This window comes from Nymphalis io, chromosome 7 (genome assembly GCF_905147045.1).
Source record: "Nymphalis io chromosome 7, ilAglIoxx1.1, whole genome shotgun sequence".
NCBI classification, from domain to species: Eukaryota; Metazoa; Arthropoda; class Insecta; order Lepidoptera; family Nymphalidae; genus Nymphalis; species Nymphalis io.
This window is the reverse complement of record NC_065894.1, coordinates 10,840,330-10,868,274: the sequence shown is the minus strand read 5'-3', so window position 1 is coordinate 10,868,274 and position 27,945 is coordinate 10,840,330. Positions and strand designations below refer to the sequence as shown.

The window sequence follows — 27,945 nt, the reverse complement described above, 5'->3', positions numbered from 1 at the left end:
TCACTCGACATATAAGAAAATGTAATATCTGCATAAGTTTTTAAAGTACGTAAGCGGTTTACAATCAAGAAAAACATTTAAAATTCTGTACATTTATTAAGAAATACCGCTTTCGATACTTAACGAAGAACACGTAACAGTTAATATTGTGCAATTTTAAACTTTAATACATCGACATAAGAATGAAAATCATTTTATTGTGGTCTCAATACACAAATTTATAACTATAACGCAAGCGGCGCCGGTCCAAGTGCGTTCTGAAAACACATCTCTGTGGACGGATTGTGCTTTCGTATTTACAACCTTCCAATTTATCTAGAATTCGAAAACTTTTTGAATTTCTAATAAAAACAGTACTTGTTTTCTTGTATTTTCAATTGAAGACATTGTAAAAAAAGAACAATAAATACTAGAATTGTTATTGTGATTTTAAAATTTTCAATAACTATGGCGACACTGCGTATAAATTATTTTGAATATCTTAAAATGTACCATAAAATATTGTGTACAACATTTTTAAATTATAAAATTAGTATTTTTCACAATTTACATACAGTATTAGATTAGACTTTATACGCATCTGGAACTTGAAATATTTACAAAAAAATAAATAAAAATTCGTGGTAAGTGAAAACCCGCGGTTCATAAGTACATCGAACGCTGAACATTTAACATCTCAAGATCACAACTATATTAACAGTAATCTAAATAATATTATCATATTAGCTATACACTCTCACGATTATAAAAAATCAGTCTAAAATATATTAATAAGGCAACTTGCGAACAAATATGGTCTACAGGTATACAGGTCTGCGCACGTTCATTGGAAATGGCGGGAAAAGGTCACTGGTTAAAATATTATAACATAAATAGTTGTATACATGATAAAGACAGTAGATCACCTTGAACGCGAACAGACAGCTGACGTTAGAGCGAGATGCATATACATCACACGTTTCCTAATCACTATTCATAGCCATTTTTTTTTTAAATATATATTAGAAAAATATATAAGAGCTTTTGTAAATGAAATACTAAAATTAAATATATTAAGTTTAAATACTGAAGAATTCATTATTTCAAGAGGAGTTTGAATTTTATTAATTAGGAAACGTGACTTAATCGATGGCAAGTTCATATTGCGAAATTTCAATGTTTTTTTGAAATATAACCTATTCCAACCACGAGAGGAGTGAACCCAAATAAACAACTTTGACACCGATATCATTGGTCGAGATCTTGAATAATCTATGATATTCACTATGGATTCGCGAAAAAATGGCGTTTTCAATGTCTGCGAAGTTGTAATCGGAACTTCGAAAGTTAAATTAATATGGTTATAAGTAGTTAAGTGGAATAGTGTTGTTTATAAATAAAGGTAAATTAATCAATTACTGTTTATAGTGCGTAAGAAAGCAGAACAATTAGAAAAAAGCATGCAATTTGTAAATCCACGGTTTGTATACCTTTACTCCTGCTCCGATTGGAATAGGGTATACATATGTAGGTTTCTAATTGTAATATGTACTTTAAAAAATGTAATTATAAGTTTTATTTATTTGTTTTATAATTTTAATTTGAATATAATTTAAACGATCAACTTTTTTTATAATCCAATTAAATTCGTTAAACTCAACATGCTACCGCGTTTGGTTTCACAGTTAGTTCATACCAAATGTTTTATGTAGGTATATATATTTACATATTTAATATATTATATGCCAAAAATTAAACAATACAAAACAGCGATAGTTTTTGGTATCGAAGACACGTGTTTTTTTTTTATAAATCAACACTTCACGACATTAAAATGATGCCAGAAGCCTTTAAATATTTTTTGTTAAAAAGAAAAATATTATTTTTAATTTCAATATTCACACTTTTTTAATGCGTTTACAATTTCAAAATTCATTATTTTTAGATTATTTTAAAAATTTTGATTTGTCTGTAGTATATATTTTTTTAATTTCAAATCGATAATAATTAAAATGTTGATAATATATTATTTTAAAACTTAATGGGGCTAAGTCATTTTTGGGAAAGAATTCTTAACAATAAGTTTCGTGAAAAAGTAATAAAAATAAAAATATAATTTACTTAAATCCTTTCATACACTAACAGAGTAGGAGGTACATACATTTTTACATTATTTACAATTTATTTACAAGTTTAGCTACAGACGAACGTACGACAACGAAGCGTTTATTTATATACAAATCGGAATTCTATACGAAATCAATACAAGTGTACAATTTACAAAGTGACTAACGGGAATCGGCTCCGTGCAGTTGATATTAGATTTATCGAATTCGAAGATCGTTAAAACTTCATCAAAATCGGTTAGCAGATTGATTTACATTTAGAATATACAAATGGACATGATTGGATGCAGTGAATATATAACAAGTCCAGTCAATGATTATCTACAATGATGTTCAGTACTTTTTATATAAATTTTCCTATCACCTCATAAGATAATTTTCAACAAACAGGTTGCAAAAAGTCTTGTTTTCGAAGGTGTTATATGTTATTTACGAACGCATTAATAAGCGAACGTGTATTTTCTATTCGTTTGTATTTTAATTACCAAACAAATAATTAAATATACTCATTCTGTTCTAAATAGATTATTTCAATTTATATTGTAACGAGAAACAGTTAAAACTTTGTTGTTTCAATAATAAATCCATTGTTTAATGAGAACATAATTTTTTTGATTTATGATATTAGTTAAAATTATTCGAGGCAGTATTTTGAAGTATAAGTTACAAACATTTCCATCTAATAATAAACATCGAATATAATAGTTGAATAAATTTATCACATTTAGTTATCTTTCTCTACAATATTCTTGTATACGATTTTCAATTTCCAAAGGTAACGATAAAAATGTCGTATCCGAGTCAAATCACTATCGGTTTTATTACAACGATTTAAAGTTCAAAATGTTTTATCCTTTACGCCCTTTAGTATCTAAGATGTTTTCAAAGATAATTTAAGTCTAAATTTTGTATCAATTTGATAATTTGTCCAGACCGTGAAATAGTATTGTCTCTATAACAAAGGGATAAGGTTTCCCATACTTAAGTCCGTTCCGAGAGGTAGTCGTTCGATTAGACTTCATCACCGAGGTCCTGCACGCAGGACTCAGCGATGGGGACGAAGCGGTCGTCCATCTGCAGCAGCAAGATGCTCTTGTCCACGTGTGAGCGCAGTTTGGGGTCGCGGTGGTTGGGGCTCCACTTGTGCACCACCTGGGGACAAACTGCGGTTGTAACAAAACTCACTTTACGACGTATTCGAGTGGAATGACACTAATAGTAACACATCAGTTTAACATTAACAGTTTTAATTTAAAGAAAAATGAAATTTATTATTTACTAAAATAAATATGATCTTATTATTATTGTTCTTCATCAAATACTAACCAATCCATCCATCCCAGCCATAGGCACCCAGCTGCCCCAATAATTCCTGCCCCCCCTCTCACGTTGGTACTCGGAGGGCCAAAGCACGTCGATTCTGCGCCCCAGGTTGATACAGTCGTAGACCCCCAGCGGTTCCACTATTAGTACTTTACTGCCTACGCTTATATTCGACTTCAGTTCACTCCTACCAGAGTCCGAACGTTTAATTTTAGTCTTTATTTCTTTAGGTTTAGGGTCCTTTTTGGCTTCCTTCTTCAAAATCGATTCCTTATTGGATATGTCCGAGTAATGAGTCTCCTTTAGTGGTATAGCTTCGGGTTTTTCTATGTAACGTCCGGTCAGTTCGCGGTAGCTTTCTCTTTCGTGACGTATATCCTTGCTCAATTTAGAAAGGTCTTTGGATGTGCCCTCGTTAATGAAATACCTGTAAATGGTGTAAAAAATGTTATTAATCGATTGAAAATTGAGTGTTTTATTAAATGAAAATAAAATAATGACACTCGAAAAACTATGAAAACGAGGAGATAGAATTTATTAGATATAAATGATTTTATATGATTAAAACTTAAGACAAAATAAAACTGTGTTTGTGCCGTGTGTGTGTGTGCGTATGTCACAAGTACCTGTGGAAGCTCGCTTGCCTGGCGTTCCTGTTGGCGATGATCTTGCAGTCGGGCAGCGACACGTCCAGGCCGCTCGCCTCCTCCAGCGACGAGCCCGACCCCGACCCGCGCGAGCCCGACACCTGCGCGTTCGTACTTCCAATTTAATAGTAGTTTGATCAGCGGTCCGGCACTTACGCGTTATAATTAGTTAAGAAGTTGTAATTATAATAAAATTAGTAGAAAAAAATTTGCCGAGATGGCCCAGTGGTATGAACGCGTGAATCTTAACCGATGATCGTGGGTTCAAATCCGGGCAAGCACTACTGGATTTTCATGTGCTTAATTTGTGATTATAATTCATCTCATGCTTGACGGTGAAGGAAAACATCGTGAGGAAATCTGCATGTGTCTAATTTCACTGAAATTCTGCCACATGTCTATTCCACCAACCCGCATCGGAGCAGCGTGGTGGAATAAGCTCCAAACCTTCTCCTCAAAAAGGGAGAGGAGGCCTTAGTCCAGCAGTGGGACATTAACAGGCGGTCACTAGTAGATACCTTGGCACTAGCAGCGCGACGTGGTTGCTCCCGCCAGCCGAACTCCCAGCCACCGGTTGAACTCTGAACAATTGAAAAAAATACCTTTTTGAATTTACTTTCTATTTATAAACATTCTTCGTATTATTATACCATATTTTACTTTAAGTCTAAATTTGATCTGTAGAACAATTTATGTACTGATCAATAAAGTGTGTTTTAATATTAATATGTTGCTATATTTTTGGTTCATTTATTTTAAAATAATTACGATACAAATGGTTAAAGTTATAAAAAAAAATTGGTACTAAGACGTAGATTGTAATGTTGCCTGTCATGCATCATTTTGTTTTAAAATTAAAGCAAATGCGTCATTATTATTTACAATAGTCCAAGAGAATTAGGTTAACATTTCTTACAATGGCAATGTCTATGGGCGGTGGTGACCACTTACCATCAGGCGGCCCATATGCTCGTCCGCATTCCTATTAAAAAAAGACTAATTACATAGCACATTTACCTGTCCATCTTCTGCCAATCGGGGGTCCGTTTGGTCGAGAGGTCTCAGGTTGTCGGAGGCTGCGAGTAGTCTGAACGAAGCAGGGAGAGCTATATCACGACGGGCGCGGCTTCGATTATTCGGCTGAAATGATCATTTGGTCGTATTTAAATTGTACTTATTATTTAGAATCGAATTAAGTAGGTACAGGTGCGAGCAGTAGCCACGTACCTGCGTGCGCGCGCGCAGGCCGCGCTCGCGCCGCGCGCCGCGCTCGTCGCGCCGCGCGTCCGCCGCGTGCGCCGCTGTCACGCACGGTAGGTTACATTAATGTCACGTTTAGACTTTCAATAAAACATACTCTCCAACTTTGTGTAAACGAATCTTAAGTTTATATCAAATTAGAAACTTTACCCGGCTCCTCCAGCGCTCGCTCGTGCGAGTGTTCCCGCAGCAGGCCCGCCAGCGACGCCAGGGTTGAAGACGTCGGCTTGCCCGCGCTGGAGAGGCTGCCGCGAGTACCCCCTGCGAGTACAAATATAATGCGATAACATTGTAGGCCGATGTGATTGTCCTACTCCAAAATTATAATACACATAATGATAACATTACAAAAAGTGTTAATTATTTTTTAACTATGGACACTTCCAGGCAATTACTGATCACTAAGTGGCAACCACCCAGGACGGTAGCTCGTTTTGTATAAAGCGATATAAGAGGTGTGTAGCTGCAATGAAAACGGCCGTACCGTGCGCGGCGGGGTGCGCGGGGTGCGCGGGGTGCGCGGCGGGCGCGGCGGGCGCGGCGGGCGCGGGCGGCGCGGCGGGCGCGCGCGGCGGCGTGCGGGCGGGCGCGCGCCCCGCCTCGGCCGCGCTGGCCTCGCACGCGCCGCTCGAGCAGCCCTCCCCGCAGCGCCGCCGCACGCTGCAACCACCACCCCTTGTTACTGTCTGATATATATTGATTAGTATGCTTTTCGGATGAACCGGTCCCCGAGGCGTAGACGCATATGCTCCAAAGTATCCGTGTCTATGGGCAGGGATGACTAGTTCCTCCTCGTCTTCCTTTCCGAGTTCCGAGTCGGTCTCCGTGTCGCTGCACGATGCCGACGCACTCACCGTCTCCAGAGCGCCGCCAGGTGGTCGCGGATGGCGGTGACGGTGAGCGGCCCGCCGGTGAGCGCGCACAGCTGCGGCGACGTGTCGGCGTAGGAGGTGGTGAGTGGCGACACGTATATCGGGTAGCCGATCGGCTGGTCGCACGAGGAGTTGATTATGTTGCGGAGGGCCTGAGGAATTATTACCCGTTGCTTATCGTGCTGTCTACAAACATATTGCCTTTAGTCTGATATAGGTCCTACAATCTATTAAGATACACACGTGAATATAAATGACATGACAAGCGTCGTCTCAGCAAAAGTTTTTGTAGACTAAATAACTAACACTGAGACTGTTTTCAGTTCCGACGTCTAGCTCAACTAATTTCGCCACGGTCGTAACTTATTTAAGCCGAAACAATTTACACGGCAAATTAAGTGTTAACAATAAGAAAAGTCATAATTGGTCTCCTTTACCTGCTTAGCGTTCTGTATAGAGCCCCTCTCCGGGTTTCTGTTCCTCAAGTACACGAGCTCCTGCTGCTGCCCCGCCCACAGGCCGCGCACGCACTCCCGGTTCAGCTTAATCACGCGGAACCCGAGGTGCCGCTTGTTCAACATGATTATCTTGTAATCGTCGTTGCCCTCGTCCATTACATGCCTGCGAATGATTTACCGTCAGACATACTGCTTAGTGTTTCAGTAGCGGGTCCCGACAAAAGAGACGTGAGAATTTCGGAGAATGTGCTCAGGAATTACACGAACTGATTCCTCCCCCCCTTCACCTTTTACTATCGAACACAGTGGAAATTCCCCGCCTACTTACGAAGCGCTTTGAATCCACATTCATCATTCGCACTGCGAAACTATGGAATGCTTTGCCTGAGTCCGTATTTCCTGATAGGTACAATGTTGGTGTCTTCAAATCCAGAGTGAACAGGTTTCTTATATGCAAGCGTGCTACATCTTAGACCGTGTCGATGCTAACCAGGCAAGTCAACGGTCAAACGCTGGCCTATTCAATGTAAAAAAAAAGTGATACCTAAGCGCCAGCAGGTGCGGCGCCCCGCGCAGCACGTTGTAGCGCCAGGCCGGCGCCGCCTCGTGGCAGATGACGAGGCGCTGCGCGTGCGACGAGATGGCGCCGTACAGCGCCGCGCTGCTGCAGTACTCCTCGGGGAACATGAAGTGGTCCTGTGGGCGGGCCGCGGCTACAGACTATGTTGACACACATACTTTGGTTTATGGACTCGCTTGTACGTTTGTAGATCACGTGGTCCTAGGTTCACATACCTGGTCGGGCCTATAAAACTGGGTTTTACTATGGTTAAGTTCTCAACAGCGGCCCAGAAATCAAAAGTTTATTTTATTTTACTTTATTAGCACCTGAATTCTCTCCAGACGGACTTTGAGGGAGTGTGAATTCGATGTGAAGGGTTTTGTATGGGATTCTTATATACAGACGTCAACGAGAAGCGATAAGAAATGGGATCAAATTAGGCGTGTGTGCCAGTGAGGCGAGGCTACCTGGTGCAGCTTGAGCGCCATCCGCACGGCAGGCGCCAACACGGAGTGCAACAGCGCCACGTCCGAGAACACCCATTCGTCGCGCGCGCACGTGATGCGGAAGTCGCCCTTGAACAGCGCGTGCAGCCCGTACAGGAAGAACTCCACGCTGAGGGAGGTATTATTACGTGTTAGTCATAGTAATTAGCATAGCTTACACCTTACACTCAGAGGGTTGAATGCAAAAAACATACATGTCGTGCAAACAACGAATATATTACTAAGTAGACAAATAATGTTAAATATATTCATATATATCGGTGGTAGGGACGTCCATGTTCACCTATGTTATACAAAAAATAATCATCATGAGTCTTCCTTGAGAACGACCGTTGTGACTGAAACCGAAGGACAGCAGACTGAGCGCGAAGCACAGCGTCACGAGCGGCGAGTACACATATAGTGGGGGGGTCACCTGGAGGCGGACAGGTGCTGCGCGGCGGCCAGCGCGCGCCGGCCCAGCAGGCTGAGCGCGAAGCACAGCGTCACGAGCGGCGAGTACACATATAGTGGGGGGGGTCACCTGGAGGCGGACAGGTGCTGCGCGGCGGCCAGCGCGCGCCGGCCCAGCAGGCTGAGCGCGAAGCACAGCGTCACGAGCGGCGAGTACACATATAGTGGGGGGGTCACCTGGAGGCGGACAGGTGCTGCGCGGCGGCCAGCGCGCGCCGGCCCAGCAGGCTGAGCGCGAAGCACAGCGTCACGAGCGGCGAGTACACATATAGTGGGGGGGTCACCTGGAGGCGGACAGGTGCTGCGCGGCGGCCAGCGCGCGCCGGCCCAGCAGGCTGAGCGCGAAGCACAGCGTCACGAGCGGCGAGTACACATATAGTGGGGGGGTCACCTGGAGGCGGACAGGTGCTGCGCGGCGGCCAGCGCGCGCCGGCCCAGCAGGCTGAGCGCGAAGCACAGCGTCACGAGCGGCGAGTACACATATAGTGGGGGGGTCACCTGGAGGCGGACAGGTGCTGCGCGGCGGCCAGCGCGCGCCGGCCCAGCAGGCTGAGCGCGAAGCACAGCGTCACGAGCGGCGAGTACACATATAGTGGGGGGGTCACCTGGAGGCGGACAGGTGCTGCGCGGCGGCCAGCGCGCGCCGGCCCAGCAGGCTGAGCGCGAAGCACAGCGTCACGAGCGGCGAGTACACATATAGTGGGGGGGTCACCTGGAGGCGGACAGGTGCTGCGCGGCGGCCAGCGCGCGCCGGCCCAGCAGGCTGAGCGCGAAGCACAGCGTCACGAGCGGCGAGTACACATATAGTGGGGGGGTCACCTGGAGGCGGACAGGTGCTGCGCGGCGGCCAGCGCGCGCCGGCCCAGCAGGCTGAGCGCGAAGCACAGCGTCACGAGCGGCGAGTACACATATAGTGGGGGGGTCACCTGGAGGCGGACAGGTGCTGCGCGGCGGCCAGCGCGCGCCGGCCCAGCAGGCTGAGCGCGAAGCACAGCGTCACGAGCGGCGAGTACACATATAGTGGGGGGGTCACCTGGAGGCGGACAGGTGCTGCGCGGCGGCCAGCGCGCGCCGGCCCAGCAGGCTGAGCGCGAAGCACAACGTCACGAGCGGCGAGTACACATATAGTGGGGGGGTCACCTGGAGGCGGACAGGTGCTGCGCGGCGGCCAGCGCGCGCCGGCCCAGCAGGCTGAGCGCGAAGCACAACGTCACGAGCGGCGAGTACACATATAGTGGGGGGGTCACCTGGAGGCGGACAGGTGCTGCGCGGCGGCCAGCGCGCGCCGGCCCAGCAGGCTGAGCGCGAAGCACAACGTCACGAGCGGCGAGTCTCGCGCGGCGGCCCGGCGCCGCCAGCCCGGCCCTCGCCGCGCGCTGCAGTGCACCGCCCACTCCTGGTACACGGCGCAGAACCGGCCCCTGCGGCGACAAGCAAAGCTGCTGTATATTTAATTGTATCATATACACGCACGTGCACACATATACAATCACACACACATACACATTAATTACTAAAGTAGCAATAAATTGTAAGTTAATAATATACATATATATATTCTAAGATAGTCATGCACACGTGCTATGTGGTCAAATGAAGTGAAATTTGACTTACAAGATACAGGTTATCTAGTTTGGAAGTCAATAGATTTTTTTTGAATATCAACTATAATAAGCCTACCACATGTCATGTACCTAGTTTTTATATTATAATTGTGTTTTTATATTATTATGAAATTATACTTCAACTGATGGTTAATTCTCATTAAGTGTTGGGTACTTTAATAATTCATTATTTATAAATCGTCAATTTAATTATTTTTATTAAGTTGAATAAGTAACAGCCCGTAGACTTTTTTTTTTATATGCGCCGGGATGGCAAATGACTCTACTCCACCTGATGGTAAGTGGTAGTAGAGTCCAAACGCGACGACGGCCAGTACAGTCGGGAAGAATGTTCTGTACTAGCCGTCCCCGCCTTGCCGGCCCGCAAGTTGCCTCTTCACGCCTCGTTTGAAGGAAAAAAAAGACGTTGCCTACTGGGCTTAGGCCTACTCTTTTTTAGAGGATAAGTTTTGGAATTTATTTCATCAGCTTTTTCAATTCGAATTGCACTCATGTGGCAAATTTTATCCGAGGATGAGATGAATTATAAAAATTAAAAAAAATCCATGAATTTCCTCAAGTTGGAACCCGCAAACTTCGCAGCTTTAACCTACCCACCGGGTTTTGTCGGCTCACTTTTATTATAAGTGTAATATAAACATGGCCATTACCTGGTAATCCCAGACGCTCTAAAGTCGTAATCTTCATCGAGGTTGACATTGAAGATCGGATCCAGATCGACGAACGATCGCTCCCCCATCGGCTTCAACGCCTCGCTGAGTTCGGCGGACGCCAGCCACTCCTCGAGCTTACTCGATTGTATCGTGTAGTATATGATGCTCTAAAATTGAAAATAATGGAAAAATAGTTTGATCAGACTAAGGGATAAATTAGATAAAAATTTATTGCATACTAGTCCAGCACGCGTCGGCCATGTTGTCATGTATCTCTTTTTTTATACATAATTTGCGATTCGACTCGCGCCCACGGGTACATGTCTTCGTAAGTCGCACTGAGGGTATGCTACATCCGTCGGACATATGACTATGAACGACAACGATGAGCCCATTTGGACCGATAAGTGAAGCGGAGCGGGTCGCACCTTGACGTAGTAGGTGAGCAGCACCTTGCGGAAGTCGAACACCTGCAGCATGGAGACGGCGCTGTTGTCGGTGACGGAGTACCCCTCGAGCACGTAGCGCGCGGCGGCCAGCTGCCACGCCAGCCAGCGCAGCGCCCAGCTGGCGCCCGGCGACAGCACGCGCCCGCCGCACAGCCAGCGCGCGCCGCACGCGCCCTCTGCCGGGAACACGCTCGTGCACGCAAGGCGGCTTCCGTCGGAACGCTACACGCTTTGAACTCGAGGTAGACCACTTCCTCTGGGTCACCGGGACCCTGGCCCTCTGGGCCAAAAATACAATAACACGGCAAGTGTGACTTGCCGGTGAGAAGCGGCCCGGGTAAAGGCGGCGACCCCAGGGACCGTAAGTAGAAGTAGCCAGTCAGAAAGAACCAGCTCTCTCTCATTTTTACCTCTTGTTGTTTATTGTAATGTACCGCATGTGTAGTGTAGTATATAAGCAGCTGACACATGGTATTGAGGGCAGTAATAAATTTATCTTCAAACCTTAAACATCTACTTTATTTACCTAGTCCCGTCCTTACATGGCGACCCTGCCATTTAAGGTTCGGTTTCGGGTTCTAACGAAGTGCAGTATAACAATATAATGTCGCTCTGTGTAATATTGGACATTCGTGTATTTAATTGTTCGAACGTTAGTAGCGTCATAATACAAAATGGGCAAAGAACAAAGTAAAGAACAAATTGTGGTTGCACAAAATGCCGCAGGAGGCGTGAATTCGGCCGACGTGGAACTAATACACCAAAATCAGAAAGTGACAAATATAATTTTGGGTATTTTTCTTTTACTTTTAATTTTGGGGGCAAAGTTTGCCATATATAAATTATATAAACGCTGCCACATAAACTGGATGCGTCAGGAGATGGCCAGGAGCGCTTTCAGACGTTCGAGGCGTGGACCAGAGACTGGAGAAATAAATCAGGAACGTGTCGTTTAGCCTGGAGACGCATCAATAGATGCTTATAAAAAAAAAATAGGAGTGTAAAAGTGTGAAAAATATATAAAAGGAGAAGTGAAATAGTGTCATCAGCAAAGGTGTTATGGTATTATAGACAATAGATATATTCATATTTTATCATTATTTTTAAGTGTATATTTTTAAGCCGTTTCTTAAGATTTAAATGGATCATATATTAGATATAAAACATCAAATTGAAAATATAAAAATAAATTTAATTAAACTAAGTAAAGGGAAAAGAACTAAAAAGTTGTTAGAACAGAAATATTTAGAGGCAAAAAGTTTATATGACGAATATATAAAATATCGTGACGAGTTAAACTTTAATGCATCTAAAGGGTATATAAAAAAGGAAGAGATAAATTACTTATTAGTTGCTTGCGAAGAAATTGAATCGCTTTATCAAAAAATTCAAACAACTTGTTTAGTTAGTGACCAAGATTTTAGCACCATGACTGACTTTGACATGAAAACTGCTACTTCTCTTCTACCTATTATGACAGGAGATGAAGAAGTTACTAAAAAATTAATAGATTGTATCGAATTCTATAGCCAAACCATTAGGAAAGAACATGAACAGTTACTTATTTCTTTTGTCCTTAAAACTCGTTTAACTAAAAATGCCAAATTACGTTTGTTATCTAACTATGAATCTTCCACAGAACTTATTGCCGACATGAAAAATAATCTGTTGACTAAGCAGTCAGCCACGGCACTACAAATAGAAATGTTAAAATCTAGACAAGGTTCGCAGAGTATTGAGGAATTTGGTAAGAAACTTGAGGATGTATTTGTTGAATTGACTATTTCCCAAGCTAACGGTGACGATAACGCGTTTAAAATATTGAGACCCGTAAACGAAAAATTAGCAATACAGCGATTCACCGAAGGTTTGAGGAACAGTCGATTAAGCACTATTTTAGCGGCCCGCAACTACTCAGAGCTGAAAGATGTTATAAGAGCAGCCAAAGACGAGGAACTGTCGCGTCAAGGCTCTTTTACATCAGCTGAAACGATTTTCACGACTCAACATCGAGGTAAGTACCAACCATCTTATAGGGGGCATAGTAGAGGTCGAGTATTAAACAACGCACGCCAACATTACACGCCAAATAGTTCATTTAGGCCGATGCCGAATCAAACATCTAGTTTATACCACCGAGGAAACAATAGAGGATCCACAAGTAATTCTCGAGGACGCGGACATAATTTTGAACGTGCAGTATCGCGAGGTAGAAATAATAACGGTAGAAAACAGCATGGGTATCTTATGAATCAATCCCAAAACGATATACAGGTTACTACTTCGGAAAATAACCAAAACTTAGAGTTTTTTCGATCCTAACTTTATTCTAGCATGCAATACATATAATAATTTCGTAGAGTTTACAATATTAGGTACCAAATATAGAATGCTAGTTGACACGGGCGCCTCGATGTCAGTGATTAAATACGATGTAATAAGACATAGGAATATTCCAATACATCCAAAACGCGTAGCCGTAAATGGTATTGGTGGCACCTCGTACACCGAGGGCTATGTTTACATACCGTTTACCTTATATGGAATAGAATTCAAACATAAGTTTTATGTCTTAAAGAATTTGCCTTGTATTCAAGATGGTTTAATCGGACAAGAATTTTTAACTAATTATAATTGTGTATTAAATTACGAAAATAATACATTTACTTTAAATAGCTTCGACAAACCAATTACGCTCTCCTTAGGTTTAGGAAAATTAGGTAAAAATACATTTATAAAGGTACCTCCGAGGTGTGAAAAGTTTTTTCAAGTTGATTCTTATTTGAATGAATCGTGTGTTATATTTCCCAGAGAATTGTGTGAAGGTGTATTTATCGCTGGAAGTATCTGTCAACCGAAAGAGGGAAAAATATTTATTCAAATTTTAAATACTCGCGAAACAGAAATTAATCTTAGTTATTTTAGGCCTGAAATTGATTTATTATCGAATTATAATATTTGTTCGTTTAACAAAGAAAATTTGGACGGAAAAAGAGTTCGGAAATTATTATCATTAATTAAATTGAATCATTTGAACAAAGAAGAAAGCATTAGTATACAAAGTATTTGTGCGAAATATGCTGACGTATTTTTCTTGCCAGGAGACAAGTTAGGTACGTGTAATCTTTACGAACAAAATATACAACTAAAAGCTAATACGAATCCGGTCTATACTAAACAATATAGGTTACCGTTTTCTCAAGTTCAAAAAAATGTTGGCCAATGATATTATCGAACCCGCTGACAGCGAATGGTCTAGCCCAGTACTATTAGTACCTAAAAAATCAGAAGATAATAATAAAAGCTGGCGTTTAGTGATAGATTTTCGGAAATTAAATGATTGTATAATGCATGACAAATTTCCCCTTCCGAATATAAGTGATATATTAGACTCACTTTCAGGAGCTATTTATTTTTCTCAATTAGATTTAACACAAGCTTATTATCAAACGAAGCTAAATGCTGACAGTAGGAAATATACCGCATTCACAACACCGTCTGGCCAGTATCAAATGACCCGTATGCCTATGGGTTTGAAAACCAGTCCTGGTTCATTTTCACGCTTAATGACAGTAGCAATGTCGGGACTTAATTACGATAAATGTTTTGTATATTTGGATAATTTAATTTGTTTCGGAAGAAATTTAGATAGTCATAATAAAAATTTGTTAGATATTTTAACAAGGCTTAGAAAAGTTAATTTAAAATTAAATCCTGATAAGTGCGATTTTCTTCGAAAAGAAATTTTATACCTCGGACACGTGGTATCAGCGGACGGCATTAAACCAGATCCAGAAAAAATTAAGGCGTTAATTAATTATCCGGTTCCTAAAAACGTAGACGAGCTCAAACGATTTGTAGCCTTTGCGAACTATTATCGAAAGTTTATTCCGAATTTCGCCCAAATCTGTATTCCATTAAATGATTTATGTCGTAAAAATGTAATATTTAATTGGGATAAAAACTGTCAAAAATCATTTAGTACTTTAAAAGAAATGTTAATGAGCCCTCCAATATTACAATATCCTATTTTCGATTATAATAACACATTTATACTACAGACAGACGCCTCAGGGTATGCAATAGGTTCGATTTTATGTAATGCTGATCGTAGACCAATAGCTTACGCCAGTCGTAGTTTAAATAAAGCTGAACGTAGGTATCCAACGATTGAGAAAGAGCTTTTAGCGATTGTTTGGTCTGTTAAATATTTTAGACCGTATCTCTATGGACGAAAGTTCATTATAGAAACGGATCATAGACCCTTAATATTTTTATACAATATGACAGATCCTTCCAGTAGATTGTTAAAATTTCGGCTAATACTTGAAGAGTATGATTTTAAGGTTACTTATGTGAAAGGGTGTGATAATGTAGCTGCAGATGCATTGTCACGCATAGAAATTAGTAGTGAAGAATTAAAGGCGATGAATGATCATATTTTATCAGTACTTACAAGGGCACAAAAGAAGAAGCTTGATGAAAAACCTTGTAATTCTACTTCGGTTTCTAATATTTCTTCTGACGATTGGACTGATCACCCAAGAGTTGTAGAGATGTTAAAACTACCGAAGTATTACACGGAGTTGGTATTTGTGAATGAAGAAGAATGGAGAAAGTTTAAAAAATGCGTATCATTAGAGCGTGGTGATTATGCATACTCGTCGTCAAATCGTACAATTTTTGTGAAACTGTTTACCCAATCCCAGTGTACACGAGCTGTCTCTGTGAGGGAAATGGAATCATTTTGTATCGATTTAAAAATAAATACGTTATATGTAATAAAAGATGAGAATAATTTTCAAATAATTAAAGAGCTAGCTCAGGTTATTAATAAAATGCGTAAGTGGTCCGGACCCCGTTTATGCGTAATTAAAGGAGTTACAAAAATTATAGACGACGATACGAAAAGAGTTATATTAAACGATTATCATATCCTGCCCACTAGCGGTCACGCAGGAATAAGACGTATGTTAAATAACATTCGTAAAAAATATTTTTGGCCAGGATTAGAGCATGATGTTAAGCTTTTTGTAAAAAAATGTAGTAAATGTCAACGTTATAAATATTTAAATACCATAAAAGAACCTATGACCATAACGGACTGTGGAAATTCAGCTTTTGATAAGATTTATTTAGATTTGGTAGGTCCATTGACAAGAGATAATAATTATAATTACATTTTAACGCTCCAATGCGACCTCACCAAATATGTCGAGGCATATCCGATAGCAGGTAAGGATGCGCGCACAGTAGCTACAACTCTAGTAAATAATTTTATACTTAGATATGGCATCCCTCGGCAGATCGTGACCGATAGAGGAACTGAATTTATAAATTCTACAATGGAAGAGGTTTGTAAAATTTTAAATATAAGTCAATTACAGTCTACAGCCTTCCACCATCAGACCTTAGGATCACTTGAAAATAGTCATAAACATTTAACATTTTATTTAAGAATGCAAGTTAACAGTCATAGTCAGGAATGGAGTTCATGGATTCCTTACTGGTGTTTTTCGTATAACACTTCTGTACACTCGAGTACAAAATTTACTCCATACGAATTAGTGTTTGGCAAACAATGTAACTTACCAAGTAATCTTAGGTCGACAATAGATCCAATTTACAATTTTGATGATTATGCAATAGAACTAAAATACCGGTTACAAAAGTCACAAAATGATGCTAAAACAAACCTCATAAATTGTAAAACTTTAAGAAAAATAAAATATGATAGAAGTATAAACCCAGTGGAGTATAAACAAGGAGACTTAGTATTGGTTAAAAATGAAAATATTAGCAAACTTGATCCATTATATTTAGGTCCATATACAGTTGTTAAAGATTTATCACCGAATGTTGTAATTTTAGTCAATGGTAAAGAAAAAACTGTTCATAAAAATAGGACAAGACTTTATGTTGAATGATCATTAAACATATTGTTTATTAAGACTTGTGATTATGACTGTACCTATTATGATATTTGATATTAAATTTCAGCACTGCATTATTATACCTTTGTTTACATATTTGTTTTATTTTGTTTAATTATTATTATATTCAATTTTATTTTACTTTTTCATATTGTATTTTGATAAAAAAAAATGTTAATGTATCCAACATTTTTTTTTTTTTGTTTGGTAGGGCATGTAGTGTAGTATATAAGCAGCTGACACATGGTATTGAGGGCAGTAATAAATTTATCTTCAAACCTTAAACATCTACTTTATTTACCTAGTCCCGTCCTTACTTTTGTAAATATTTCAGGAGTGTTCTCAATTGTAAATAATACGGAGTTCCGCGATGGCCTAGTCAGTTTACTTTCGAAAGCGACAGTCGAAAACAAAGACGTACTTACGATTTTAGCGAGATTGGTGCCGAAATTTTAAGGCTTTTAATCCCTTTTCACTTTGGTTTAATAAAGAAATAGTTACTTATAAATAAATTAATGAAAATTTGAACCAATTTTTTTATGCAGTTGTAAACACCAGTTCAATTCATTGTATTAAATTGAAAAGTGCGACGGCTATATATACCTTTTTGAAGGTAGTTTTTAATGCCCAGTGATCGCTACTTACCGCTAAGTTCTTCAGGTCCCTCAGATATAGCCTCCACTTCTCTTTGCTGACAGTAAGTTCCTCTGAACTCGAGACCACGCAGTTGGAACGACACCAGACCATTACCCATCTCCACGATGTGTACCAGACAGTTCAAGTAATCCGACGCTAGCACTGTAGATGATATAGCTCACTATATTATTCATGTTATATACCTATAGGCCTATAGCCTCGATAAATGGGCTATTCAACACAAAAATATTTTTTCAATTCGAATCAAGAGCTCCTGAGATTAGCGTTTTCAACCAAACAAACTTCAGCTTTATAATATTACTATAGATTTAAATCACGGACCTCGATTTATAAATAAATAATAAATTATTTAAAATTATTACATATCAGCTAATTACAATTACATCCAATAAAAAAAAAATAGGCGTAGATATATCTGTTCATAAAGGAATCAGAAGTTTTTGATAACTCCGGCATTAATTAGTTTCTAAAAATAAATAGGTAATTTTCTTACCTATTTATTTTTATTTACATTACATACATTATATATGTAAAATTTACACTTTTTTTTTATAGAATAGGAAGGTGGACGAGCATTTGGGCCACCTGATGTTAAGTGGACACCAAACGCCCTTAGACATTGGCATTGTAAGAAATGTCAACCATCGCTTATAGCCGATGCGCCACCAACCTTGGGAACTAAGATTTTATGTCCCTTGTGCCTGTAATTACACTGGCTCACTCACCCTTCAAACCGAAACACAACAATATCAAGTATTGCTGTTTTGCGGTAGAATATCTGATGAGTGGGTGGTACCTACCCAGACGAGCTTGCACAAAGCCCTACCACCAGTATTATATATTAAAAGAATTTTATTATTTTACTTAAGACGCTTCCAAAAAGAAAATACACAAATTCAAAGATACCATATATCTAGCAATATTAATAATAAAATTATGTTTCATATAAAATATTTTTCCAGTTGAAACTTACCAAAGCAGTCCCCTTGCTGCACTTGACCCCATCTTCCAAGCATCAGATCACCACAAAGGTAGTGTTGCAACGAACGAGTCAGGTGCTCGTAGAATATTGAGTTAAGATTGTTGTCATCTGGAAACATCGGTAAGCATTCATTGATATATAATATTTTTTTAAATCTTGAAATTATGACATGTGTGCAGTATTTCTGTAAATATGACTGCCTCGTTGGTCTAGTGGCTTGATGTAAGGCCGCAGTCCCGGAGGTCCTGGGTTCAATTCCCAGGTCGAGCCAATAAAAAGTAATTGGGTTTTTCTGTCAGAAAATTCTCAGTAGCAACCCGGAGACTAGAAGTCGGAAGTGTGTACACTCCCGTGCCGCGGAAAGCACGTAAAGCCGTTGCTCCTGTGCCAAAACTCTTTCCGGTCGTGTCGGATTGCCGTCCCATCGGATTATGACAGTTAGGGAATAGAGAGTGCACTTGTGTTTGCACTATAATATCTCCTGCGTAGTTGGCTAATCTCTCTTGAGATTGGCCGCCGTGGCCTATATATAATCTCAGCTCAGCTCTCGGCTCAGCTGCTGTATGTGGTGTTATAACCATTTTATGTAATAATATACTTTTGATCCACTAACCCGAAACAGTGTGGTGGTATAAACTCAATAGAAGAGTAAGTTTTAGCCGATGTTACAACTCTCAAATTTTAAAATGTACAATAAACAGGACAAAGATTGGTGTGGGTACGAGCGTTCACGTGTGCGTGCGTGCGTGTCTAAATGGAAAACACAAGAGATAATTAAAATCTCACCTGCTCCCAAATTTCTTTCCAACTGGGACGAGAGTCTCGTATTACTCTGATCGACTCTCTTCGTATTGTAATCGCGTTCCCAAAATTTGACAGGGCGGACGTATGACGTCATAAATATTGCACTACCTGAAACGTAAGTTTCGAATTAATTCGGTTATGAATTTTTGATCACAATTAAATAGGAGCATATATATAGTGCCTCGACGCATTCACATAATGATAATTAGTTTTGAAGGTTGGACACCGTTGCACGTATGCATGTTTCGATACGTGAAGCTGAAAGCGCTCGGGGGCTCACCGAGCGCCGGCGTGAGCGGCGAGGACAGCGCGGCGGACAGCGCGGCCTGCAGGAACAGCATGGCGGAGTGCGGCACGGAGAAGGGCTGCGCGAAGGCGTGGAACGCGCTGCCCCACGTGATCTGCCACGGCGCGATGTACGTCACCACGAACTGGATCTGCGCCGGCGGGCAAGAACACGTCGTTATATAAACACATATGTAGCTTAATTTAAAAAGGTACGTAGGATGCACTTACCTTCAAAAGAAATTCGTAGACTTTGCTGAATATAATGGCAGTTATGAAATAGTCAACTAGAAACGTCTCGGACACTTTCTGGCTGCTGAGGTCGCGTTGGAACAAAAGAACCGCGAAAACTAGTATGAGATACTGGCTATCTGGTTCGGAGTACGCGTTTCTGAGACCTGTGGACAGAATTAAATGAACTTTCAACTAATCCAATTTGACAAAACTATACTATGCGAATACTTGCGATCCAGAGTAACTACATTCGCGAGGGATGTTGGTTCCCAAGGTTGCTGGCGCATTGATGATGTAAGGAACGTTTAATATTTCTTTCGGAGCCAATGTTTCTACACGAGTACACATATATATTGATTCATACTCACATTTTAAAGCACACACGCATATGATAAGAGCGCCAATCGCGTCTCCGTACTTCTCTGCTATGGCGGGCGCGTCCTGTGTCGTGGCCGCTACGACTACTGCCGGGTACAGTACATTACGCTCCAGGAAGCAGAGGTAAACGAATATCTAGGAAAATCACAAATATGAATATTATTTTAAAGTCCAGGAATATGATTATGTAACCATATAAGTAAGCCACGTGAACGATGAAAACAAATGAAGTCACCTTTTCAAAATACATCAGTTTAGCGGGTTCCGTGACCTCGAACTGTGCGTATTCCTGTTGCTTGAGCACGGGCCCCGCGAGGCACAGCCAGGGCTGTTGCTTGCGCAGCTGCGGCGTGATGTAGTGTAGAAACCAGCCTAGAATACCCGCTATTATCCAGAGAACCTAATGTAAAAGTTATTTTCATTACTTTCTATAAATGTAGAAATTGTGAAAAATATTTAGTTAAATAAGAAAAATTACGTCATGCTCATCAATATCATATTTTGGACCTAAAAAGCGGTGTAAAAGTAAAATTCTGTCGAAATTTTAGGGGTTAAAATCATAGTTATTTTTAACTATGTATTAAATAAGCAAGATGACCTTGAGATGGCCCTGTGGCTATCCCGTGGTTAGCAACACTAAGTTTTCAAGTGCTTAAATTGTGTTTGTAATTTAATTCATACTCCTCGGTCTCGGAAAACATGAGTATCTCACATTGGCAGTGTGATGGGAGAAGCTCTAGACCTTGTCTTCGGACAAGGTGAAATGAGACTCAGCCAACAAGGGTTTTGTTTGTATGTTTGCAACTAACATCAAAGTAACGACTCAGAATATATTACCGTATTAAGCTGTGGCCTCAGTGTCGTAAAGACAGTTGTACAATGTAGTCCAAATACGAAAAGTCCAAGAAATGTGCAAACTATGACATCGTTCTTTAGTCTCGCGTTAATGGTAGCTTGTAACTTTTTCGGTAAAGGATCTTCCATATCTTCGTCTGGTTTGTCGTTGTCCTGTTTATTAGTATTTGAGTTTAGTGTGTTCGAGTCTTTACTTTTTTCTTCTGTTTCCGTAGGGGCTTCAGAGCGATCGGCTTTTAGGGAGGTCGTCGATTTCATTGTGTCACCCCTTGGATCCACCTTCAATGAACTAACACTTGACGTCTGCGACCTTTTCTGTTGTCTTGCAATATTAGTTTCAGAGCTAAAGTTGATTTTGGAAGCTGAACTACCGATAGAGTTTTGCTTAGATATGTTACTCTCTGAATCATTTTTCTTCTCCTCGGTTAATGTATTAGGATCGGTTTTTTCCATCTCCGGGGAACATTCAGGACTATGAACGATGTATAGTTCGGGCGGCAGTAGATGTTTCTTTATTAAGTTCCAAATAAGGGTGTAATCACTCGCACTTCGGCTTAAGTGATACGCTATGGGTACCAATAGACCGCAGAATATCGAAAATAGTATATTATGTTTTTGATGTTGTGTTTTCTTTCCTTCCACTAGTCCGCTATATGCAAAGCCATATAGTACTCCAATGGCTGCTATAGATCGAACCACGCAGTACACGGCTGCGCTCAAACTGCTCGTTGCATTTCCACCGAACACATGCATATCTATCTGTTCTAATAAGTACATAAGGAACGTATTGACTTGGGGAAATAATCCCAAACTAAACGCTAAAGGAAAAAATAGGAGGAACTTAGAAATAATTTCTTGTATCACATATAAACAATCTCGTTCGCTCAGTTCAAATCCATATATAGTTAACGGTCTTGTATTCTCAACATTTCTTCTGGTGCGTAAATGAGTTTCTTCAGGTAGAGAGATCTGTTGCAACTGACTATTTACCGCACATAAAATAGCCGTACAAAGGCAAAAATACACGGGACGTGAGAAAACGACCATTTTATTAAATCCATGTACCGGTGATGCTGAATCCGGTTGAACACTTTTGAGAAGGGAATATTGACTACCAGCCATAATGAAACAGAACCAAAACGCGTAAATGTCCCTGTAAAATCCGAGATTTAGCACCATGGAACCTAAGGCAGCAACCGCTACAGCTAACATTATTGATATAAAAGTTTCTCTGAATGTCAGGTTCCTGTCGAAAAGCGCCATCAGTTTTAACCTATCCATTGTAACTTTAACTTCTAAACATTTCGAAAGTTTGAATTTGTAGTAACTTTTCGACTTTGGCTTGTTTAATTTGTCCAAATCGTCCGATAATTTGGGATATTTACTTCTGATATTGATGTCTAAGCTTTCTTCTCCTATCGAAGGCATCAAGCTCGGTATATGAGTTGAAGTGTTCTCTGCCTGTTGTTGTGCTTGTTGCTGGGCCCTTTGTTGACTCATTAAGAAATTGATATGCATGCTTGGAAGTCCCATACGTGATTGCCTTTCTGCTTCTATTTGTTCTAATAAGCTGTCAGTCACATATGCAACAGGCGACCTCGGCTGGTCGGTGTGTGAACCAGTCCCTCCATCGAACACGTAAAAACGTTTATTTGAACTGTTAGTGTTTATCGGTACAATGGTTGATACATTATTGTTGCTTGATAGTAAAGGATTATTACTTCCTTGATTAGAAGAACTTTGATCTATACTATCACCTCTTTTAGGCTTCGCTATACTTTCACTGTTTGCAGCTTCTGACTCCAATGAACCACAACTGCCCTCGCCAGCTGTTTCTTGTGAATTATCACGATTTTCAATAGACTTCGGATGATTACATCGCACTCCTTCATCTTTTTCGGGTAAGGGAATTGGCTGTGCTTGAGCTCTCCCGGAACTGTTTTTGTCAAAAGTGTAAGACATCCAATTGCCATATTCGTCCATAAAGCAATGTATTGCACCATCAGTGGTATCATCAAACGACGTAGCAAAGTGTACGCTATTAGAATTGGGATTTTCTGAACTCGATGGCTTGTCTTTTTTTTCTGCGGTATTTTGTAGAGACGGATTGTTACGCTGACGCGTTGATCGTTTTATTTTTCTGACTCTGTTTCTGTGATTTCTATCCATAAGAGGCCTTAATCTCTGACCTTCTTCCGGGCCTTGGCCTTCAGGCGGATTATCATTTACGCAGCAAGGTATAAAGTCTACTCTTGAATTAAGAAATGCGGCCAGTAGAGGCATTGATGTTGGGAGCAAAGTATTAGTTGATGTTTGTGCAACTTCCTCTATAGATCGTTTTCTGGTTTTGTGTAAGCTGTCTCTTTCTCCCCGTATGCTTTGCCTGTGACTCCGTGATCTTTCATCTCTATTAGGGGGCGGCATTACTACAGTATTAGCATTTGTAGCTGCAAAAAGACATTCTAATCCCTGTACTAAGGCAGCTTGAGCTTCTACAGCATCCATTAATATTCTCTCTTCAGACTGATTTTCATCCTTTTCTTTTTTAGAATCTCTCATTTTGTTCTCTTTCTGTGAAGAAGTTCGTGAACGCGCTAAATTTTTTATTTGCTTTGGTATAGCCCCTAAGTTTTTTGGTACATTAGAAGATGATTCACCTAAAGCGTTAGCTAATTTTTTACATAAAACCTCTTCTGGACCCAAATCTTCAACACAACACGCTTTATCTTCGGACGCCTCTTCGAACAACCAATCTAAGCTATAAACGCTTTTTTCATCAGCACTTTTACTATCGCAAGTTAGTTGTGACTCTTCAGTCTCTGGCGCATTATTTTTTTCTTCTTTTAACTCGTCTTCGGGTCTCTCAATCTCACTGCTACTGCTACTCGTATTGGATATGTCATGGTCCCAAAGTTTTTTTTCAATAGGGTTTTTGTCTTGTGTTGGTTTATCCGACGGATCAACATTTTCATTGGATTCTAAACTTGACTTTTCTATAAGGAAATCTTTTGAGCTTGCGCTAGCTTTATCAAAGTAATCCTGGCGAAGATTAAATTTACAATCATTGCAGTAATCCGATAGTTTATCATTTTTCATGTCATGTTTGCTCATTTTTTTTAGCCTAACATGTTTTGATTTATTATTTGGACATTCGGGTAGATGTTTTTGATGTCTCTGGCAGCAGTGTTTCTTACAATCTATTTGGTTTTTTGAACGAATTATTCTTACGTCATTCATTTTATCAAGTAATGGCGATCTAGAACCATTATTTTCATAATCGGAGTCACTAGAACGTATAGCTGGCGATTGTTCCGCTTCCCAATCGAACCCACGAAACTGCTTTTCATCTTCATATTCACTGTAACTTTCTCCACTGGAATCCAAATCTGTTTCTTTTTGGGATGTTTGCATTTCATCAGAAATTTCAGCGATTGGGTAAACTATTTCTGAACCATATGTAAGATAGGGGTGACTACATCCTTCTCCAGATTCATTTTTAGGATAAAGATTGAAATGGGGACCACGAGTCAAGCATTTACTTGGTGGCGGTATTACTGCACTTTTAGGATTTTTTAAAACCTGTCCGCCAATTGTCTCTGCACTGTTTGGATGTGGTGATAGGTTCGATACACTTGGAGGTGGACATCCAATTTCCAACGCTGCACTTTTGATACGTCGAACACCGGGACTTTTACCTTTATTTTTATCTGCATCGTTTACTGGAGCCTCAGCTTTAACCATCATATATTCCCCTAACTCAACACTTGCAAAAAAACCGTGATCAGCGTTATTAGAGTGCCTCCTCATATGAGAAACAAGCTGAGCTGTTGAATTTAATAATGGCAATTGTATTGTAGACATAGTTGAGTTCGAATTCCTTCTCATGTTTGATGACTGCGTTGCAAGGGCCATAGCAGATTTTGTACAACTTTCGTCATGATAATTAGTATACCTTCGCCGTTGTGCTGTTCTCTTCTTTGGCGATGGTGGCCCTACACTAGGTTCAGAATTATCTCTGGAATCGGAACTAAGTTGACGTGCAAACTTTGACTGATAAGGTTCCCCAGTCGCCTCACTACCATCTAAATAGAGCCATTCCTTAAAGAAATCTCTATTACTTGATCCACGACGATGTGGACACTCATGATATCTTCTACTCACTTTAGCGAATGGACCCTCATCTGCTAACATATGAATTGGTATGTTACCATCTAGCCTAGGATTCCTCGACTCCTCGACAATTAGTTCGTCTATTCGTCCATGCCCTCGTCTAGTTTTAGTCCTATGTTCCCGGTCCCTTCTGTGACCGGATTTGGACCGGCTTCTCGTTGGACGGGTTTTTGAAGGTCCTGGTGCCTGTAAATTTTGTGCTACACAAAGATCTGATTTTGTTATGGCAACAGGTTCAATCTGCTTAGCCGATATAGCACTATCTTCCATACTTGATTCAGAACTGTTCTTCCGATGAACATCAGCCTTCAAATCTGAAAAAAATAATAATTTATAAAATAGCCAGCTTAGTTTGAGTTATCTCTGTATATCTAATATTATAAAATAATTGGTTTACCTATAGTACTGTTGTTTGGCTTGTGATATTCAAGTGAGGTCACAGAGTCATTATCACTCTGTGGAGCTGCTGCACCTCCCAGGTTCTGCATTTCTATACCTTCCTCTGGCCTGAGAGATGACAACAAACTAAACAATTTTAAATAAGAAAGTCTACAAAATGAAAATATATAACTAATGCACAATTTAAATAAATCTCTCTATACAAAGATAAAACAAAATGACATCAAATATTTTATAAAAGAAGCAATAGAAATAAATAAAAAAAACTAAAAAGATAGTGAAACTTACGCAGTATTCTCATTAGAATTTCCTGTTTCGTCTGTAGTTTGTACCACAATGAGCTCATTTGTATCATACATGTGGTGTAGACCGTGATTGATCAATTTAAGGGCAGTAAATAGGAGGGCCACTAGAGCACAATAGACTAACCAGCCGAGACTTGCTGGTGGAAAATACTGTAACAAAGTAAATATGTTATTAAAATACATAAGAACATAGTACTGACTTCTGAGTGTCCCACTGCTGGGTCAAGCAATGAACACATTTCAACATGCCACTATGTATCGGTCAAGATTACATCTGCAGAGCTGATCACAAGATGAATAATACAATGAATAATACAATTTAAGCACATATATCAGATTGATCTTACTTTCTTTTGTTACCTTTATGAATGTAGCTCATTTTTAATGCAATATTTAATATGTATTTGTATTTGTCTTTAACCATTTAATGCGAAAGATTATAGATGATATCAAGACCCACTATGTGTAATAATGGGTGAACCAAGCTGAACGGCTTGTTATTCTTTATTATTATTTTATATATTTATATCATTCAATTATTGACATTATACATTTTCTAAGATATTTTATTCTTAATTATATATTGTACAAAGTCTATTTACAATAATTAAAATCACAGCAAAAAAATGTAATCCCATTTTTTTGCCATAATGTAAGAATGTTTAAATACTGTACACAGCTAGGCAAAGTCTACTACTTTACTTACTTAGGAGAAAGATTGAAGAAATTACTTTGATTATTTTATTGCGAATTGTACTGCATTCCTTACTTAAAACTGCTAAGAGGTTTTTTTAACTTACTTTAACATCTTGGTTTTTTAATTTTAAATAAAATTTTATATTATAATTTAAAAAATATATAGAATATAATATGTATTTTTAAAGATATATATAAACTACTCCATTTTGAATTTGACCACAAATCTAAGTTAAAAATATATAAAATTAAAAATATATTTAATAAGTAATTCTTAGCCAAGTTTTTGTATTGATAATCTAATCAATATATAAGTATAATTTATATTATGACATTTATTTTTAAATCATTTTTGTATATTATCATGTTATTTTCAACTTAGGAATTTTCCTCTTCAACAAATGAGCGGTTTTATCTGAGAGAATTTACTGAAAAGAAATATTACAATAAATTTATATAAGCTGTAGTAATGCCAGAAAATAGAGTAGTTTTTTTTTTGTTAAATAGACTTTGAACCCATTCCATAAGTACCTAATGTTATAATATTAAAAAGTTTTTAAACTCAAGTTTTAACAGGACATTGACTCAGTTATTACATTCATTATTTACTAAGTGACAATAACAAAGTTTAATAGCATTGTGACCTGATTTGAATTGGCTTTACAAAACCTTAACCTATAAACTATTATCAACTATACAGCAAAACTTACCAAGTACACAGAAAACGGTAGACACAACAGAAACAGCCATATATACAGATGTACTGTGTTGCAAAACAAATTCTGATGGGGATCATAAAACCATCCTCCTGTCAGTGATGCCCATATACCCTGGCGTAGGATTTCCAGTATCTGCGAACCCATTTTACACGCTATGTCCACATTTCTGTCTAACTTACACTCCACCTACACTACACTGTCAATAGTTACTATAAATTCACATTTCACATCAGCTAATGTCCAATTGCAAGTTTTTCGTCTTCCCTGCCATTTTGGATGACAATGTATACACGAAAACAGGCTTTATAGACATGGATTGTTTTATACATAAACACTTAATATAACGACATTTAGATTTTTATAAGTACACCAATTTCTGAATAAGGTAGAACATAGCTAAGATTAATATTGAATTTTATATGAAATATTAATAACATTGAAATTGTTGAAACAACTTTCGATTCTTGACACTTAAATTTTGACCACAAGTTTGACACTTGTCAGAGTTGCCATTATAATGTCACAAAACAATGCTGTATTATAACCGGTAATGTCAATTGGCTCTAAATTGGTTTGTAGTGTCAACATACAGTAATCACTAGTTACACTGGAATG

General features: G+C 39.5%; 1 protein-coding gene across 1 annotated transcript; it reads right to left on the bottom strand.

The window, feature by feature from the left end:
- Nucleotides 1–91: 91 nt before the first annotated feature.
- Nucleotides 92–27,805, bottom strand: LOC126769424 (pecanex-like protein 1). The gene is made up of 26 exons (XM_050488199.1): nt 27,322–27,805; nt 25,899–26,065; nt 25,609–25,736; nt 21,024–25,525; nt 20,422–20,586; nt 20,177–20,321; nt 19,806–19,972; nt 19,570–19,726; nt 19,272–19,397; nt 18,477–18,593; nt 17,492–17,644; nt 10,893–11,089; nt 10,462–10,631; nt 9,434–9,607; nt 7,695–7,842; nt 7,210–7,361; nt 6,645–6,828; nt 6,190–6,359; nt 5,820–5,995; nt 5,486–5,596; nt 5,303–5,376; nt 5,093–5,215; nt 4,594–4,656; nt 4,055–4,176; nt 3,432–3,855; nt 92–3,257 (listed from the first exon to the last, which is right to left on the bottom strand). The coding sequence occupies exons 1-26, from the start codon at nt 27,472–27,474 to the stop codon at nt 3,117–3,119; spliced, it is 8,409 nt and encodes a 2,802-aa protein (XP_050344156.1). The 5' UTR covers nt 27,475–27,805; the 3' UTR covers nt 92–3,116.
- Between the last annotated feature and the right edge of the window lie 140 nt (nt 27,806–27,945).

Excerpts from the sequence above, each read along its gene's own strand:
- LOC126769424 (XM_050488199.1), bottom strand. The coding sequence starts at position 27,474 with ATGGGTTCGCAGATACTGGAAATCCTACGCCAGGGTATATGGGCATCA. Across the intron at positions 19,398-19,569 it reads GCCGCTCACGCCGGCGCTCG|GTAGTGCAATATTTATGACG; the intron begins GTGAGCCCCCGA and ends CTTACGTTTCAG. Across the intron at positions 6,829-7,209 it reads CCGCACCTGCTGGCGCTTAG|GCATGTAATGGACGAGGGCA; the intron begins GTATCACTTTTT and ends AATCATTCGCAG.